Genomic DNA, 20,575 nt, shown 5'->3' on the forward strand with positions numbered 1-20,575 from the left:
CCACGCCCTCTCATAAAACAATATTTTATTACCATCTCCTTGGTTTCCAGGCCGCAATATTTCTTGGATTGGCCGTTCTTTTTTTTTGTGCTCCCCCTTTTTTTTCCTTGCCTTTTTTTTTTTTTTTTTTCCGCCTTTGCTATTGCTCAGTCCTTGGTGCATCCACCGCCCAGGAACAGGAAGGACAAGAAAACCACTCCACAAAGTCTCCTTCAAGACACTCTCTGTGCTGCAGAACAGGCTCCCCAACTCCATCAGCGCAGCAAACAAACTCCTCAGGGCTTTTGCTCCCCCTCTCCCCCCCTTGTTTTTTTCTTTATTTTCTTTTTTTTTTTCCTTTTTGATTTTTTGTTTGTTTTTCATTTGCGGAGGGCGGAGGGCCAGGAAGGAAGACACAAACTTTGTACTTAAGATCTTCTGGTACTTCCCGCCCCTCTTCCAATCGGCGGCCTTTAATATACTGCCAGGACCCCCCGTGGGTTTCCAGGAGGAAGATCTCCTTCCCCTCCTCCCCGCTCTTCTCCCACTCTCCCGCCCTCTCCCTCCATCTCCGCGGCCCCCGGCCGCCCCTGAGCCGCGCCGCCAGGGCCACTCGCAGGAGGCGGAGGAGCGGCGCCCCTCGCCCGTCCGCCCGCCCGCCAGGCCGGTGGGCCGGTGTATGTCGTGCCGTGGGCTCCGTGCGGGACTCCCGGTGAATGAGCACCGCCCGCCGCGTGCCGCCGCCGCCCGCCTCGGCCCCCACCTCCCGCTGCCGGGGTGAGGCTCCCTGAGGGACTGCCGATCGCACCTCCCTGCCGGCTGCTCGTCTGCGGCGGCAGGCGCCCTCCGCTCGCTGCGGCGCGGCACGCCGCGGAGCCCACCCGCCTCCGCGCCTCGCTGTTTATTTATTTTTCCCTCCTGCTTCCCGCGCCCCGGCTCGGTCCCGTCTTCTCCCCCCCCCCATTTTTTTTTCTTCCCCTTTTCTTAATTTTTTCCGCATCCCGTCTCGCCGCGCCGCCGGCCGGGCGCGATGCCGCACGTGGAGATGCTGCTGCTGGCGGCCGCGGCGCTGTGGGTGTGCGTGCGCGGGCAGGAGCCCGGCGCCAAGGCAGTGGCCGACCGCTACGCCGTCTACTGGAACAGCACCAACCCCAGGTACGCGGGGCGGCCGCGCACCGGGCGCCAGGCGGCGGCGGGCGGGGAGCTCGGCGCGGGGGGCAGGCGGGCGGGAAGTGGCGCCCCGGCGCTAGCGGCTCTTGACCAGCGCCTGCAGAAACGAGCCCAGCTGCAAGATGGGGGTGGGAAACTTTCTTTTTCGGAGGATTGGGGCTGCAGGCAGCGAGGGAGGGGCGGGTGGTGGTGGTATGTTTCTCCTCTTGCCCCCCCGCGCCCCCCAGCGCTGCACCAGGCTAGTCGCTTCCGCGGTGTCGGGCGCCGCCGGTCCGCGGGCACCGGGCGGATGCGCCCCCGGTGCGGCGTGGGTGCCCCTCGCAGCGGAGCCACCCGAGGCCGAGCCTGCTCCAGGAGTTTGGGAGGGATGACGGGGCGCAGGTAGCGGCCTCCCGCTTGTGCCCCGGCGGGCTCCTTCGCCAGGCGAGGCGCGGCTTCGGGCCGCCCGCCGGTTACCGGGGAGCCGGCCCCGGGCAGGGAGACGGAGGTCTCCCTTCCCGGCGGGACGGAGCGGAGCGGAGCGGCCGGTCCCGGTTTTGCGGCAGCCCCGGGCAGGATCGCTGTCAGGGGCGGCAGCCGCGGCGGAGAGGTAGCTTTTCCCCTGCCCTGCCCTCCCGCGGGGGCCTCTCCCGGGCGGGCTAGGGGTAAGAGTGAGGAAGCGAGGTAGGTACGCCGTCCTGGGGCACGGGGATGCCGGTGCCGCCGGGACAGGACGGCGCATCGGCGGGGTCCCCGTCGGGGCTGAGCGGTGCTGACGCTGCCGCCCCGCTCCCCTCGCGCCCAGGCGCGCCGGGGGGTTTCTGGCGCCAGGCTTTGCATGCGCTTAAACGAACCGTTTACTGGGAAGGGAGGTTTCATTTAATGTTTCTGCAGTTTTCCCTCATGTTTATAATCAGAAAATTTAAGTCCTGCTCCAAATGGTATCCGTGTGTGTGAGCAGACTTTTTTTTTTTTTTAAAACATGTCAAGCTAGTCTAAGTAAATTTAGGAACATTTTATCTTAGGTTATCTCTTTTTTATGCTTCTGATACTGCTATTTGGTTTGAGATTAGCACATTGATTTTTGTCACAGGTCATGTTTTTTAATAGATCTGTGTTGCCTGCAGAAGCCTTCCTCTACTCGGTATTCCAGAGTGGCTTTAAATTAGGTGATGCAGAAGTTACCGGGCAGAATTTTCAAGTGCCCAGAGTTAGCTGGTCTGTCCAGCACTTTAATACTGTGGTCCTGGTTACAGCAATAAATAGCTGGCACAAAAAGCTTGAGACAAAGAGGATCTATCCATCCAAAGTAACAATCATGCTTGGGAATGATGAGCATCAATAGTTTTAAATGCCTGTCTCCACATTTTCCTCTTTTTTGATGCGTTACTTGAAAAATAAATTGTTCAACGTAAATAAGACGAAAAGTTACGTCTCACATCACACATCAAAGAAGATATGTCCCCAAAAATTGCTTGTCTCTCAAAACCAGAGTTTTTTGCTGTTGTTGTTAGGCAAAATGAAATGTAACTGCTGGAAAAAAATAAAGTAATATTTGCAAATCCCACTGGGCAGAAGGAGGATTGTTGAAAGAAATAGGTTCGACTAAATGCACATGTTGCGGGCGTAGCAGCTGAAATACTTCAAAAATAACCTTACATTCAAGATTTTTAACTTATGCTCTCTTGAGTGTGGTGAGCTTACACAATAACTTCACATAGGTAAAGATAGTTGAAGGTACAAGCAACGCTTACCTAGTCGGTAGGTATTACTCATAGAATGGATTTGTAAGGATTCTAGTAAGTTTAATCGTATTTTATTACTGTTAATGAAATCTCTTCTTAGTCCAACAGACTGCCAAGAACACTTGGTTTTGTTAGTCTTCCAAACACTAGAGGAAGAGTTAGTTGTAAGATGTTTCTAAACCTTCTCTATTAAAAAGAAACATTTCTTCTTGTCTTAAAATATTCACTGCGCTCTCATGATGGAAGTACCTATTTGGACATGTCATGTTTATCTGTGAGTAAAAAATATGAGAAAGAGCAGGGTGCAGATGTATTTCTCCTTTGTTTTATGCAGTGTGCCAGTTTTTGTGTTCTTCCCAAGTTACATGATCATTACAGAAAAATAGGCAAACACCGGATTGGTAGGTGTAAGAGACCTAAAGAAAATAAACCACTTCTGGTTTGAATTCGTTTTGTCAGAGTCTAAGCTGACGGCAAAATTCACTTTGGTTATCAAAATTTTTAGAGCAGTTAACAATGTTTCAGGAATAACTTTGCGGTGATTTATCTGCTTCCAGAGACAGACACAGGAGGTGAACAATCTGTTTTGTATACACTTCGAAGTAAGTAGGGATACTGACTTGGTGATAACCATTTAAAGTTAGAAGACAAAGTATACTGTCATTCTTTAAACACAAATGCAACCATTGTGCTTTAGCTTATCTCTTTATTGTATTTATTCAGAATTAACAAATCACTGTATAACTAATTAATTCGCTTTAAAAATGAAATGTTGATCATTTTTATAGTGATTTAAAGGTGCTCTGAATTAAGGTTTCATAAAAACTTTGAAGAATTTAATAATGATTGAACTTCCCTCAGATACGATGATGTTTAGGTTTTTAGTGTGAAACTCCAGCAATTTATTGAAATACACAAAGATCTCATCCTTATTAAAAGACATCAGTAAATTGATGAGTGGCTCAATTGATAAGTACTCCTGCTGTGAACAATGTTTTGGTAAATAAAAAGTCCTAAGAGTCTATTAGCAAAGTTCTTATTACATTTCTTGGTTAGTTGCCAAAATTCTGCTAGAACAATTAAAAAATGTTCTATGATCATTATTGTTAGCATGTGTGAGTAACAAAATTGTGTTCTTCTTGCAGAGCCTAAGTCTGTTCTTAGAAAGTTTTAAGTATTCCTGTGCCTTATTTTTGTTATATATTTAATTATCAACTTACATGAAGTACCATAAATGCTGTAGTTCAGTTCCGGATGAGAATATGTTTAAGTATTAGGATTTCAAAGTATAATAAAATAAGGTTTTTAATCCTTTTTTTGTGCATTGGAAATTAATCCTCCAGTAAGCTTGAAAATATGTTCTAATATTTTTGTTATTTATGTAGACTTAGAATTAGTTGTACGTATAATCTAATTATCACCTTAAAGTGCATTAGTCTTTCAGCACTGTGTACATATGTTCTTATATGGGACAGACAAATATTATTGTCAAAGAATATTATTCTGAATCCAACACTTAAAATAGTTTGGGGAGTTTGTTTTGTAATGGGGCATATTCATTGAATGCTGATTACTAGTGTCCTTGTAATTAGAATTCAGCCAAAATGTCATGTACCTGGGCCATATTTTGAAGCGGTCTACTTGCCTAGTGCTGGCTACTGCTTTTAATCTTGTCAGAGTTCAAGCTGAACTACTTCTGGTAATTATTGCTACATTTTTCTGCTTGTAGGATTGTGCTTCAAGATTGTGGTTTATATTTAGGTGTTTCCCTATAAGTTGTTTCAGTGGCAGGTTATGTAGCTTCATAAATTGTTACTAGTTTCAAGGTGGTTAAAGATACTTGCATTTCAAGTCTAGTTTCTGGTCATATATAGAGGCCAAACCTTGTAGTCTCTTGAAAGCAAATATTTTTATTAGGAGTATTATTGGATTTGGCTGAATCTTATGCAAGAAAATTGTGTATAAAGTTAAATCCACAAGAGAATTATTATAAAGACATAGGATGCTGATATTTTTTCTGTTTGTGTATTTATGTGGATAATAAAATGAAGAAATCACATGATAATTAGAGAATTTAGATACTGAAAAATCCACTTCAGTTTCAACTGGTAGGTTCCCATAATTAAGCTGGATACCAGAATTTGATCAATATTGCTAGAGTGTTTTGTTTTTTTTTTTTAAGATAGACACTTGGGAGCAGCAAACAGAAAAATTACTGGATGCTTCTGAAAGTTCTATGCATAGACCAGAATTTCACAACCTGGATGTCTAAACTTAGGTGAATTTTGTAGCTGAGTATTTAGGCACTGATTCAGATTTAGGCATCTGATTTCCGTGAAGTGTTTACTGACACACTTAAGTTCTGTTGCAGTTGTGTGGATGAATGGATGTGTACTTAGGTGCCTCCCTGAACCAGCCAAATGCATAGACTTAATTTTGCGAAGCTCTCACGGTGGCTGCTTGTGCACGCCTGGCATTTCTCAGGAGTACACTGGCCGGCTGGATGGATGTCTGACTATCCTACCATCCATTTATATGTATTTGCAGATTTCACTGTGGCATGTTGGTTGTATATGCTGAGGTCATGTGGTTGTTCTTTTGTTTGATTTGGCTTGTTTGTTTTCTGTCTAGAAATAGTTCTCCTATGTACAGAGATTAGGGAAATCATGCAGAGATGGTTGGAATAGGAAGAAGGCAGTTACATGTGTGAAGAACAACTAAGAAGCTGGGGACAAAAGCGGGGCAAAATCAAAGTATTTGCTTTGGTTTTGGTATTCCGTATAATTTTTATGTGTCAAGGGAAACATAAGAGCTTAAATACCTGGGGATGTACACACACAAACACACATCTATGTATAACTGTTTTGAAACAGCATAGCTTGTATTTTGAGAGCATTTTATCCAGCAGCTTGCTCTGAGAGCTGAAGAAATCTCTGACCGATCTCTTGTAATTAAAAGATCAGCAGTAGAGCCTTCAATTCTTTACACCTGCTTTCTGTATTTTTAATACTTTAACTAACACCTTGTGTCTCCAAAAGAATTTTGGTGTTTATTTTAAAAGTGGGGTTTTGAAACAGTTTGAAACATTCTATGGAAAAACTACACAAAGAACAATAGTTTCACTGGCTTCCGCCTTCATATGAAAGAAGGTACCTTCTTAAGTGGTACGCGGTTTTCATGAAATGCTTCTTATTACATCTTTCCTAAATGCACATAGTGAGGACACTTCACTGCATTCTTTCTGCTAGCCCTATATCCTTTTGGAGAGGGACAGATAAAGATGAGCCTGCCTTTCTCTCCCCTGTTGCTATGATCCCAGCAATCTACCAGCTTCATGCTGGGCTGAGAAAATGAATGAATGCAATTAGTCCTTCAGGAGTCATGGTCTTTGCAGTCATATGGAGAGGCATATGTTGTATATATACATTCATATGTGAATATGTATGCATTTCAAGGTATATATATGTATACTTATGTAAATATATGCATATATATACATATGTATGTACGTATGCATTGAAGTGTGTCATTAGAAGGTAATGTGGTGTAGAGTAAATCATGAATGTTGTGTGAGAAAAAAAATCTCTGAAAATGAAATTTTGTAACTGATGAACTCTTAAATGTTGAGAAAATGAATAGCTTTACAAACTAATTCCCGGATCGCATCTTTCAGCTAAGATCTTTTGTATTAAAATTAAAAATATTATTTGTAGAATGTGTGATTTAGTCCTTTGCCATCTTTCCATTGTGCTGTTTCTTCGCGTGCTAGTAGTCCCTGAGACAGTAGGTGGGCAGCTAGATAAGCAAGCACTCAGACACACACATGTAAAATGAAACAGAAGATTACAGGGATATGGTTGAGAACTCTTTGGGCTTATTAGAGTACCTTGTTATTGCGTCTTTCTAAACCAGTCCATCGCTGCGCAGAGTACGGCATTGTTGAAATAGTAGACTTCAAGAATGCGCCTAAAGGCTGGTCATTTGGATCACCTTAGAGAAGATGCTAACAAAGACGTAACCTTTCCTGGGGAAAGCATGAGTAGACAGTAGTTTGTCCATAGCTGTGAGATGTACCTCTCTTGCTTTGGCTCACTGGTTTTCAAATTTTTTAATGCAATTAGAAGTATTTTGGAACTGGGATTTTCTTCCAATAATCACTCTTTGCTCTGCTATCCAGTTCTGAGCATTGTTTTTTAAAAAATGTCTTTAGTCTCATGGTTAATCTAATCTTCCAGTGTTTCTGAATGGTGTAATTCACTGTTGAGGATAAAGGGCCCTGTTTTGTTTAAGTTTTTGTTACATTTGTGCTTAAAATTTAGTCAGTCAGCAGCACACCAACATAATGAAATGGAAACATTTGGTTTAAAATAAACAGACATGTTATTGAAATTGCTTTTTGGTGGTATTGCAGTTATTGTGAGTAAGCCCTACTGTAATGTACTTCAGCATAGCTTAATGGAAGAATAGAATCCTTCACACATTAGAAGTCTTCCTTGCATTTTTGCACTCTCCCTATTCATTGTAGTCTCTACAGGCTAGATTATAGTTGAGCTCATTTAAAATGGTAGGTGTTATTTTATAGTGTGCAAACATGTATAGATGTCTGAAATCCTCTTTTTTAAGAAACTGAGCATAGATTGTTAAATTACACAACTACAAATTCCCGCTCCTGCACATTTTTAAAAATAATTTGTGTTAAAATCAAGTATTTGAAAATATATGAAAAAAGGATGCTGTTCTGTGAGGACTGAGGTTGTATTTCGCTCCTATAGAACGCCAAGGTTTCCAATAAAAGAAAAATACCACCCCCCATATATGTTTTTTTTTTTCATCTGGGGAAACATTGTTCATATTTTACTGTTGACAGGTTGATGAAAATACATTGTTAGATCCTAGTTTTATGAAAAAATGCGTTTGTTTATTTTTGTCTGCTGCAAAATGTAGAGAAATTGTTTGATGCCCATGTTCTATTAACTGGCATGCTAGGTGTTTTTTGGCCATTTTTCTGTTTAAATGCATGACCAGTAAAAATGCTGTCAAAAGAAAAATCAGCTAACGAGAAGGTAAACAAGAGTCCTGTTAATTAGCAAGATTTGCTTGAATTGCTAATACCAATTTATAGCAAATGCTTCTGGTTTGGGAGTTTTTACTTGAAAAGCCTTGAAAATGACAATTCTTATTGTCACTTGCATTATAATCTGGTGAAAGAATTTACCTATCCATGCTGATATGTGGCATGGAAAAAAAGGATCTTAGACTGACAAAACCTGTAACTACAGTTTTAGTTAATTTTCACTTTATTAATTTTCTTTTCCATCGTTAAATCAGCTTATTTATCTAATGAGGAACTGTTCAACAGCAATACGTGCAATAAAAAATTTACTTCATGTTTATCACTGAATAACTTTATATTTTTTGTTTGTTTTCATTGGGTTCTTGAAGGGCCGTCTTATTTGATAGGTACCATTTCTAGTTTTCGATACCAGTAATGAAACGGTGCTGGAGCACAGAGAAGGAATGATTTGCTTGTGAATCATCTGGTGAGGCAAAAAACTGGAGGAGATACCTTTGCTTTGACTCTGGTCACCCTCTGCTACGATATCTTTTTATTCCATTTTTAAAGATAAAATTTGGCCTTGTGACATTTAAAAGGATGTGTATTTTGAGAGAATGTATTTTGTGCCATAATTACTGTTTGCTCTGTAGCATTTACATTCTTTATTTGTTAAAATAATACAATTTTTCTTTTTTTTTTTTCTTTTGCTTGGGAGTGGATGCTGGCCAGTGGCGGGCATATTCACATTGTGTGAGTTGTTCATCATCAGTAGTTGAGCGCTGCAGCCTTTCCCTAGTGGGTAGCGACGAAGTACTACCTTTTTGCTTTTGTGAGCTTCAAAGTAGTATTTTTCATATTCATATTACAGTTCAGAAGAAATTTCTTCTCTCTGCAGACATTCAAATCACATTATCTTATCACACAGGGAATTGCTATGAAATTTATATTAATTTTTATTATAATACTAGTACTGTACATAGGATTTTTTATTTTAATTTTTACTACACATTTGTTTTAATTTTGTAAATAAGTTTGAGTATGTTATCTCAGTCTGTGCCTTTGAAACTGAAGCTGAATATATTCAAAATCTTTTAATCAATCAAAACTAAACAAAAAAAATACCAAATCTCTCAATGTCTAATACTTCGTTGTTTTGCTAGTGCTGTGTAAATAACATATAGATGTATTTTTTGTGAGGAAACAGAAAAAAGTAAGTATTTTACTTCACCTGCTGGTAGATATGATCTTTGTAGCACAGTCACCAGTCTGTGATGCTTGTTCATCAGTGTTAGGTAAGGACTTCTAGCAGCTTTAATAATGTTGGGCCCTCTGGAATTGTTAAAAGCTGTTGCTTATAACAAAGAAATTTGCTAATTAATGTTGTTAATGAGCAGGAAAACAAGCTGCATTGTTTTTTGTTTTTTGTTTTTCTTTTTAACTTTAGTTGATGTCTAATCAGATTTTTAAAAAAATAGTTATTCATACAGGCAGGGCATTTGGTGAGCAGAAGTTAACAAAGTAGGAGCTATCAATCCTGCTCTCTTTCCTATTGTTTCCAGAAAAGAAGGAAATAAAGAGAGACTCTGGAATTTGAACGTATTGACCTTCTGACATGCACACACAGCATGGTCATTGCACTGGCACATAAAGTGCCTTAAGCCACCATAATGGCAAACTGCATTTTTGAAGTTACTGAGATGAGAGCCAGCTGGATGGGGGATGGACAGCCAACATTGATTCTGCAGCTATTTGCAAGTTACCACTTTAGAGCCAGACAGCTTCACTTTTATATTCCCAAACTTAACACTTAGGAATAATGTTGCTTTGTTCAGCTTAGCCAGGGATTTGTGACTGCTACATAGACTTAGAACCATTTGGTCCAGAATTGTGTGGTCATTCTTCATAGAGATCTGCTTCACAGAGTAATTTCATTCATCTGGTGGTGGGGGAGGGATGAGAAACAATGAAGGGACATTCAAATATAGCATTCTTCAAGGAAAATGCACCATCCACATTAGCTAGTTGCTTTTTTAAAGCTTTTTAAAGATAAAGGCAGAGATTTGGATCAAGTAGTTAAAAGCCAATTCAGGCCCGTGTCTTCAGACTATGTGTGATCTCCTGGATAGGCTCTCCATGCAAAGCCTGGAAAAGACCTAATATTTTATGTACTGCAACAGCTCTCCACCCACCCACCCCTGCCTTTTTTTTTTTATTATTATTTGTTTACAGTTATTGCTCCAATACACTTATACATCTTTTTGCAGTTCTCTTAGGGTTTAGTTTATTAAAAATTAGTGATCCATCACTAAGTGGGTGCAGTACAAATACTGGTGCTCCCAAAAGGGAGTTTTTGTGCCAAGCCAGAAGAAATAATAGGGATACAAAAGCTGCCAAAAAGCGTGTCTTCCAATTGCTAATTAATCAGGCGAAAAAGCACCTCAGCAAGTACAGTTGAATGTGGGACAGTTTATTGTAAATATGGAATAAAGATATGTTAAGCAGGCAGAGTATTGTTTTGTTTGTAGCTATGTATAATTAAAAAAGAGTCAACTATGTGCCAGCGTTGGTGGGGATTTCTTTTACGTTGTTGGCATTGTCAGTAGATAGACCTCTTTCAAAAAACCTCATGCTACTTTTGAACAGAAAAAGTTACCATTTTGTCTGTTTATTTTTTCTGTCTGTTTTTAAGGTGGTAGTCATTAATAACAATATCTATAGACAATAAGCAAAGCTTTAGAAAAGATACTTTAAAAAACTCATATCTTCAGTAATCTGGGTTACAAGGTATGGGAGAAAAAGAACCATTGCCATGAATATCTGGTATCCAAAGCTGCCAATCACTTTTGGCACAGGTCCCATCATGGTCGCTGTGCCCATAATTAAATGCCTGTCATTAGTGTATTTTTCCGTAACATTTACAATGGAAAAGGCAAGGGGTCCTTACAGAGCTATGGCTGTCAGGGGAACAATAAAAACTAATTACACACTCTGCTGTCACCATTGTCAGCTCTGCTTTTGGGGGGAAAGAACATGGAAAGTGTGTGCCTAATAATTATATATATAAAATTATATATATACAATACCCAATTGGGGAAACTCATTCGTACTGAAGTGACATTTACTTGGAAGTTTATTATTCCGGCATTCAAAAGACCTTAATTCTAGGGTTGTATTTTTCCCTTCACTTACGCCTAAGTTGCATATACTTTTCCCTTTGCATTTCAGTCACTTTTGCCTTTCTCTCTTTCTTTCTGTCTTGCACACTTTCTGGCAAACTGAGCTTTCCAATAAAATTGCTGGGATCAAAGCCGGTATTTGCCTGCATCTATTAAGTGGGTGCAAATCATCTTATCCTTTGTATGCTTTTGCTTGTGTCTTGCATAGTAAACTGGATTTAAAAAAAAAAGCTGAGTGAAAGAAGCTAGTTTGCATGTTCACCTTTTTTCTGTTTTCAGCCCATGACATGCAGGTCATCTTCAGTGAAATCAGGTTAAGATTTTGGAGAACCGCAGTCGTGGCTTTGGTGAAATGTGTGCCATTTCTATTTATCAATGCACAAATATTTCCAAATGCAAGCATAAGTGCATAATTGCAGAGAGAATTATCTTGAATGCTGTCCTTAAAGACATTGAAAGAGGGAAGTTGTGCTTTCACGCTAATGTTTACTAATGCTTTTTTTTGTAGCCTGTAAAATGAGTAATTTATTTAAGCAGGTTTTTTAGCCCACTGATTAAAAAAAGAATAGATCCCCAGAACCAGAATTTTGAATATATTTAGGTACCTAGAGTTGCAGACAGGAGCGATGTGGGATTTTTGAGACTGCTTGATGCCTAGATTTTGTTTCTGCTTTTTTACTTCCTTAGGTACTCAAATACGTTTCAAAAAATGATCCCTAAAGCTGATTAAGGAAAGTGGTTTAAATAAATATTCTAGTTTTTAAAAGCTGATGAAGTCAGTAGGAGCTGATGGATACTAATGAGGAATGGCAATCCATCTATTTATTTGAATTGTATGCCTCGATAGATAGTACAGGATCTAATGTTGGTATTTTCTTTTAATACACCATCTTTTGATGCTTTTTTATTGCAGTGTTTTCAGCAGTGTTCAGATCCAACTCTACTGAAGTAAAAAGATTCTCCCACTGCTTTGGATGGGAGTTGATTCAGGTCCTGTATTGATGACTTTATGGTGTAGTTCATGAATAAGAGTTTCAGTAGTTAGACCCGTCATTTTTTTGTGAGGCTGCGCAATCGCCGTGAATCAAATCTAGTGAGAGGGCACAGGAGCATGGGACTATAAAGCACTGTGGGTATTTGCCTGATTGGGTCCAAATAAGTTCTAGACTGATATTTTTTTGGAGAGTTTTTGCGGAGTTGGGACCTTCACCGTTGGGAGGCTGAAGGGAGTAAAAGTGAACCTGGTGGAATGAGTAGTTGCTTTGCTGTCAGCAGTTTCAAAAATGAGAATTGGCTTATTGTACATGATTAGCAGATACACATTAGTGAAATTCTGAGGTGGTGGAACAATTTGGTGTGTGCCAAAAAAAATCATTAATTTAAGATCATGGAGGTAGAATTAATCAGATATAGTAGTACACCACTGGGGTACAGGTTATGTATTTTTCAAAGCACTTGTCACAGTATATGAAATATACTGCTGTCTTCCAGATAAGATATTCCTTAAAGACCAGATGGATCTTGTGAATGCCCAAACAGGACAGAATTGTTTCCCCACTGAAATAATTAAAACACTGCATTCAGGAAAGAAGTCTGTTTTCTAGAATGTAGAGCAATTGTCTTCTACAAAACAGAAGTCCCTGTTTTGCTGGAGAATGCTGCCTCTTCTTGCGAATGTAAAGCTTTTAATATATATACCATGTAATTTATTACCTGTTTACCAAAATGGTGAGCGGGGATTCTTGTTGTGTGGCATGTCACTATATTTTGAGGCTGCTGGGAGAATGAGAAAGCAATTTTTCTTGAAGCGATTTCATTTAATGGAGTACCAAGTATTAAATTTTTCTTGCTTTCCAGTGGACTTGCTATGAGATACAACATAATGAGAGGACAACACATCTTTCAGGAAATGTGGCACATGTTTAATTTGAGAAGACAGATGTTGATGAAATAAATCTCTTTTTCTTAAAATTGAGTGTCACAAAAAATATAAAGTTCTAATTCTTGAACGGTATTCATCGTGCATACATTTGAAATTTGATCATGTTTTGTAGTCTCTATGTTGGTAGATCCACTTGTAAGACATTGGACCCAGTTTAATGTTACTTGCCAGGTTCCCAGAAATCTTTGAAATTTTCTGTGAAGTTGATTTTTTAAATATATTTCAAAAATTTCTTGTGAGTGTTTAATAGCTTTTTACGTTGAGTTCACAAATGTTGTAAAGGAATGCATACACAATTTTATTGAAGAACTTACGTTTTAAACAGTCCTCAGACAAACTACCTTTACAAAAATACTAGGAACATTTCCTGCAGAGAGCATGATCATTTTGCAACATGCTTAATAGCATAATCCTCACTTAAAAACATTAATCAGTCTCTTAACACTTGGTACAAAAGTTGTGTAGCAGTTAGGAACTTCACTAGCAGAAGTTCAGTACATTTGTTGAGGGTTTTGAGAGTATAAAGAGATTCTTCATTAAAATAAAAACAAAATAAAAAGAGTGTTGCTATTTGCAGTATATTTAATCAAGGTGGTATGAAATTTCTCATTAAGGTTAAGATTCACATTATCATAACAAGTGACAGTGTGGGTGAAGAAGGAAAATTAATTAGAGAGGTAGATCATACTTGTTTCTCATTCTATCATGGCTATTCACTGCATTCAAATTACAAGCAAACCCTTTCTCTATATCTCAATTATGTAAAACTTACTTGTGAAGAATGCTTTATGAAGAGAATCTCTGTATTCACAGTTTCTAGTCCAAAGCACAATAGTTAGCTTTAAAAAAAAGGGTTTTTTTAGTGATTTACAGCATCACTTTAATATTACTTTTTCAGACCTTGTCTCTGACTGAACTACATTTTATAGCTTACTGTAAAAAGAAATCTCAGTTTTCCATTTTTCATACTAACTGTCTTGATTTAGTGCTGATATAATGGCTTTCTTCAGAACAAAGAATTTGGAAGAGTTTCATAAGCACTTTATTTTAGGTGTAGAGTTTGGAGCTAATATATTATTACAGATGAAAGCAATTTTGCCTTTCTAACTTCTGTGAGTAAATCAGACTGTTGCAGTACCCAATTAGGATTTCTGTACTGGTTTTCTCTTATGTACGACGGAGGTATGATTGCATCTTATTTGTGTTTGTGTGGTTGTTTTCTTCATAAAACTAGTACAGTGGATGCCTACAAGACTTGATTTATAGATTAGAATTAGTATCAGGTAGGTTTAACCCAATCTTCTTGAATTATCTATTTTCGTTCATATTCAGCCCTGTCCTTAAGACAAAATGTCCTCTGCTTTCCACACTGAATGAAAACGTCAGAGACAAGGCAAGACTTGGTAGTGTCTTAGGCCCAAAAGTATGATGTACGTGGTTGAAAAATTTCTGTGTTTTTCAGTTAAATGTGCTAGACATTAGTACTGTTACCTGTGATTCCTGTTAGGGATAGTATTCTTAATGGTTTTGGTATGAGAAACATTCCCATCTTTGAGAAGGAAAAGAAATAATATTTTTTTTTAAGATAAATTCATAGATTTTAGAGAGAACCTTTCCTGCACTCTCTACTTGTTGTGGTCCACATCACTGCAGTAATATTCTTATTTAAATAACGTATTAGAAGCAAGAATAGTGTTTACACATACTGCTTGCCAGTTGAGAAATTATCTGAGTAATACAGAATATCCTGATTTATGATAATACAGGATTACTAATTAACTTTTTCTGCAGTATTCCATAGTAAGTGATTTGGAGTAGACTGTAAGTAGTACTCTGCAATATTTATCTAACGAACAGAGAGTAAAAGAAATAGTGTGTTAACATACTCCGACCAGATGCTCTGCTATGTTTGCATGCAATTCCCATTGAGTTTACTGAATCATTAGGGAAGTTAGTTTATTTTTTAAGTTGCAGTAATAGAAGAGAATGAAGTATCAACTGTTCAGTTGACAGTACATAACTGTGCCTCATTCTCTTTTATTCCAGTCCAAATTTCAAAAACATTATTAGTAATGCTAAGCTATTTTTAAAAATAGAACATGATTAAATCTCTCTCAAAAGATTTACCATGTGTTTTTATTTACCACTTCTGCAAAGACCATTGTACTTTTTATTTTGATTGTTGTTTAGTGAATGTTTTTTTCCTCTTCAAAACTTTGGTTCCATCTTAGCTACTGTTTCAGGCAGAGTTACATATTTATTTTGTATATATTAAAGCTTATTTATCCATATACTGATTAAAATTCTCAAGGTGCATATGGGGTTAGGAGAAGGTCATACAAATGATGGGTAAGAGAAATTTGTTACAAACTGATTTTGATATAAATGAGCCTGTACTAACTTTCTTAGGACTAGGAAGCCTTATAACTTTATTCTTTTGAACTGTGTTTTGGAAAGAAGCATTTCTTAGTTACTTGGGAGTCTTACCTCTGTTGCAGATGTGTTTGTGTCTTCCTTTAATAGTACTGGTTCTTTCTACCTGTCTTTTGGTGCTTGTAATCTTTCCTGCATTCCCTTAAAGTGAGAGGAGTGGAGTGGAAAGTGGTTGGGAATCCCATCTGATGTTATCAAATTTTAGAAATAAAACAAATGTCGTGACAATAATGCAACACTCTCAAATGAAGCACTCAAACAATCAAAACTCCATGCATCTGAAAACTGAACATGTGAGGTGCAAAGGTGCATCTGTTCTGCTGTTGCATGCCCTTTAACCCCAGGGCTGACATAAAATGTGTTTTTAAAAGATCCTGAGACATCTGAAGCTGAAGCTGTAATTTTTCCTGTTTTAACAGTGGCTTGTCAGACTCTTTGACTCAAAACTTTCAGTGGAGCCTGACATGAGAAAGCATGTTCAGACAGGAATCCAGCCACTCTAAACAAAAAATCATACAGCTGCCTTTCAGTCTGAACTGGTAAATGATGATTGTCAATCCAGTTGTACTTCACTGTCAGAAATGTGGGTTTGGGAGGGGTTTTTTGTATAATGTGGATGGTTATGGAGACTAAGGGAAAAAGATGAAGAAGGAGGGAAGGAGATTCTACAAATGACAACCTCAGTTTTCTGCTAGGACGCTTCTGTTGATTTTGTTGGTTTTGCTGCAATTCTGCAGACTTCTGGAAACAGATGAATACTTCTTCAGAAGTGTGATTGCAATGTGAAAAGAAAAAAAATCTGAGATTTTACTTAGAAAAATGTTTGTTTAAAAACATTTCATTGTACTTCCGTTACATGTGAAGTCAACCCTTTTTGGGGGCAAGTCATTACATCTTGCATATGACTTAGGTCATTATCGTGAAAAATGTCACTTCTTGATCCTTTTTCTCTCAATAAGCTGCAAGTGTGTTTTTTACTTATGGTTTTTAAACATCAGAAGGTTGTATCTATGAAAAAAGGTGCATTGCTATCATCCATGGTCATGCTATAATCTGTGGTCATGCTGTGACCTAGTTGTTGCAATGAGAATGAGAGCTTTAAATAGTAGATGAGGTGGGTTTCTTTGCATACTTCATTTGCTTGGGTCACTGTAAATGGATTTCCATACAGTAGCTGTCTGATGTGTGATTGTCAAACTTCGCTGATCAGCTTTAGGGAAAGAATTACTTTCCTAATTATAAGTGGCTGATTACTCTTCAAACATAAATTGTAGTATTGGTCAGTGTCCTCTGCACCTTTCCTGTCCTCCTTACCTTTTCCTTTTCTCTTTTTGTTCTGTGACCATGAGTATTTCCAAGAAAAGGTATTGTTGGTGGTAATCTGTTTACCCCCTTATTTTTACCTTGTTAGAATAAAATTGGGTAAGGTCTCAGGGTTCCTGACTAGTGCATTCCACTTGGAAGGAGCCAAACTGCAGTAAATATTGACTGGGTCTCTAAGCTGAGCCTTGCTCAAAGCTCACTCTGAAGACTTGAAAGGCTCCTATTGTTTTTTCTCAGTCAGCACTCCATAGCCAAGGCTAAAGTATGCATGTGTTAGGAGAAGAAGAAAGGCAGTTGGGGAAATTAAACAGTGAACACAGCTGAAGGCATAACTGCTCAGTGCAGAGGAAAGGGAAGCCTCCAACAAAAAAAAGAGGCAAAGACTCACTGCAGGTTGCATAAATCTTTGCAGAAGTGGAGTTTCCAACACCATCTGCCCACTTTCTGTGTAGGTGCTAGATGAACATAGCCTTATCATCTTTTAGGTAGGATGTGGAGAAGAGGTACCAACTTTTTCCTTCAGGGGATGGTTCCTGCCAAAGATTCTGCAATACTTTGTGAACAGCTAGGCAATGAAGATAGCTTCTTGGACAACTCTCTGTCCCTCAGTGTTTGAGGCTCTAATCAGAGCAGCGGTGGACGAAGGATTTTGGAGAGACAGACTGCAGATTGTTGTGCCTTCCTTGACAGATTGTTGTGCCTTCCTTGACCAGTCCATCCTCGTTGGAGAAGCTTCTGCCAGCCAGTGCTGGGCAGGTGATGGACCCCTGCTCTCAGACGGGATGGGGAGCTGTCTCATCTGTTCGCACCCTTGTCCCCTTTCATTTTCCTTAGGAGTGTTTTTTCCTGAGTTCCCTTCAAATTCTTTTTTGCCAGGATATTTCATATCTTTTTAGGATGAGTACTTGTGTTGACTGGGTGGGTGATACAGCCTGCTACATTACATTCACCTGAACTGAATCTCTGTGTGCATATAGATGCCTGACTTGCTATGATGAAGGTGAAATTCATCTCACCAGGCTTCCTAGCTCCCTTCCTCCCTTGCTGCCCAAGAAAAGCCTTCAAAGAAAAATATGATTAGCATTGTACCTTCTGCCAGTCTTAAAACCAAACCAAACTTTCCTGCTCATTCATTTTTGCTTCTAGATAGGTGCTCCTTGAATGTTATGAGAGAGATGTGTCCCATACATTTCACAATGATCAGTTGTCCTCATCCCTTTCTATTTTGCCTGAGTTATGTTCTCCATTCCCTCCTGTCCTTTCGTCTAGATGGTGTAAGGAAACTTCAAAGGACCCATGACCTCCTTTTTTTCCTACTTGCAAGACAAAGCCTTGCCCTCTGCATTTGAGATTACAGAAATGACAGTGTATCTATATCATTATTGTAAAGCATAGTGGGGTATTTTGAATATGAAAGGAGATGTGTAAAAGGAAATTCTGTTTACTCTCCTCAAATGGGAGTAAGATTGTCTTGTTACTGCACTGGGTCTTCATCTAGGAAGGAGAAGTGCTTGACATCATGCTAATAACAATGAGTTTGTACTGTGCTTCTGTTGCACCCTGTAGCAGCACTGGAGCAGGAAGAAACCCAGTTTTCAAGGGTGGGTAGGAGAAGTTGAAACAAAGATGAGAATTACCTGAAATATGACTATACTGTTGATAAGACGCCCCAAGTACAGTGCCTTAAAGCTAGCAAAAGCATTGTTTTTCAAGCTTAAAGAGAGCAGTACTATTTCAAAGCCAGAAAAAATGACTTTTGATAAGTAGGTAACACATTATTATAAATTGCTGTGGAACAATGTGGTGGAATTTTAGTTAACCGGGATTTTCATTTCACTAGACATCAGCTGATTTGGTGTGTGTAATACTTAAGAGTGTAAAATCTGTTAGGTTGAAGTAGATTCTCACCCCCACCCCCAACATTTTTTTCCTTTTTTTTTTTTACCGTAATGAGAAGAATACTCTGTAAATGCTGTATGCTGATTGCCAGATCCTTTTCAAGTTCCTTTATCTGTTCTGAAGACAGAAATGCATAGTTGAGGCATTTGTAGTGGTGATACAGAAGAGGAAAGTTTATGATTTTTTTTTTCTGCAGTGAATCTGTTTTCCTTTGAACTAGTATTTTAAACATATAAGAGATTTACATCTTATTAGTTTTCCAGTTTTAGCCATCACTTATGTTTTCTTCTGTCTTGGAGTTTAAACCAACAGCTGGAAAATATATTTTACTGAAAAAAACTACATCACAAAAGACTAACTTGAAAAAGTTAAAACATAATTAGTAGAAAGAATTTTTGTGTATGCCTTGAATACAAAGTGACTTTCAATAAAGCCAGTATAAAAAACAAATAACCACTCTTGTCTAGGACAGCTTTCCCTTTCTCTTCTCTTCTCTTCTCTTCTCTTCTCTTCTCTTCTCTTCTCTTCTCTTCTCTTCTCTTCTCTTCTCTTCTCTTCTCTTCTCTTCTCTTCTCTTCTCTTCTCTTCTCTTCTCTTCTCTTCTCTCCTCTCCTCTCCTCTCCTCTCCTCTCCTCTCCTCTCCTCTCCTCTCCTCTCCTCTCCTCTCCTCTCCTCTCCTCTCCTCTCCCCTCCTCTCCCCTCCCCTCCCCTCCCCTCCCCTCCCCTCCCCTCCCCTCCCCTCCCCTCCCCTCCCCTCCCCTCCCCTCCCCTCCCCTCCCCTCTCCTCTCCTCTCCTCTCCTCTCCTCTCCTCTCCTCTCCTCTCCTCTCCTCTCCTCCTTTTTGTTTTCATATCCTTCTCACTTGTGTATCTGCTTCCCTTCCTCACCTAATGCAACAATTTTAATATTGTGATTGATACTTTACAGACAGGAAAATTCAGAGTTACTGCTTCTATAACAATCGGAACACTTCTCTGTTACATAAGCCTTAAGATTTTTATTTTAACCTTAAAGGATGTGTATATCAGATAGTATAAAATGCCTGCATTTTGGAAGGGTTTGTTGTTCAGACTGGAAAACAACATATTGTTGTACAAATTATCTGTCTTCTACTTTTAAAATTTAGTGTAAGTTGTTTCTTTGTACTTGCCAGATCAACTGTTCTAAATAACACTCTTTTGTGAATTGACTGGCCTTTAGTTGAAAAAAATGGCCAATCAATCAAAATTGTAATGTATTTATGTGCTCTTTTTCTTCAATCTCATGCTAAAAAACCCAGAAATTGTGTTCCTTCACGACTGTAGCTAATATCTCAGCTGTAACCATGAGCTTTTTAGAAAGCTCATAAGTCTTGGTAGAAATACGGCCTTACTTTTTTTTTTCTCTTTGTAATGCTACATTTGCCTGACAGCATAATGGAGCTTTGTTTTGTATGCTAACATTCTAACCAGCTGTTCTCCCATTTTAGCAGAAGCCAGTTTGAAAAACAGGTAGTTGTTGGTTCTTACCACTGAACACTGAGTTGCATCTGTTTTCTTCAAACTTTTTTCATCCTTTTATTCTGTAAGCATTTATCTGAATTTCAAATAAGTATGATATTTGTACTATGTTAATGCATAATACTCTCCTCCATATGCAGTCATGCCCACTGCTTCTCTTAGAAGTTCTACCTTTGTCTTTCCTGTTTTATAATAACAAAATTTTATGATGAACAAATATTAACACAAAATTGAATGGATTTATTGCAATCTTCTTATTTTATTTTTTTAAAATCTAATTCTACCAGTGTTTTCGTGAAAGAACTTAAAGAATTTAAATGTTGTAAGGGCTGGGAGGGGTTGAATTTCTCCAACACTCTTCTCAACAAGAGTGT

The 20,575-nt window shown here is 39.0% G+C and overlaps 1 protein-coding gene across 2 annotated transcripts in view; it reads left to right on the forward strand.

Annotated features, from left to right (window-relative positions):
- The first annotated feature begins 1,009 nt into the window (after positions 1 to 1,009).
- Positions 1,010 to 20,575, forward strand: part of EFNA5 (ephrin A5) — a 231,308-nt gene continuing 211,742 nt past the window's right edge. For both annotated transcript variants that reach the window (XM_068422726.1, XM_068422727.1), the window contains exon 1: positions 1,010 to 1,134. In XM_068422726.1, coding sequence (XP_068278827.1) covers positions 1,010 to 1,134 — 125 coding nt within the window. The remainder of the gene's footprint in view (positions 1,135 to 20,575) is intronic.

This window comes from Nyctibius grandis, chromosome Z, assembly GCF_013368605.1.
Source record: "Nyctibius grandis isolate bNycGra1 chromosome Z, bNycGra1.pri, whole genome shotgun sequence".
NCBI lineage: Eukaryota > Metazoa > Chordata > Aves > Nyctibiiformes > Nyctibiidae > Nyctibius > Nyctibius grandis.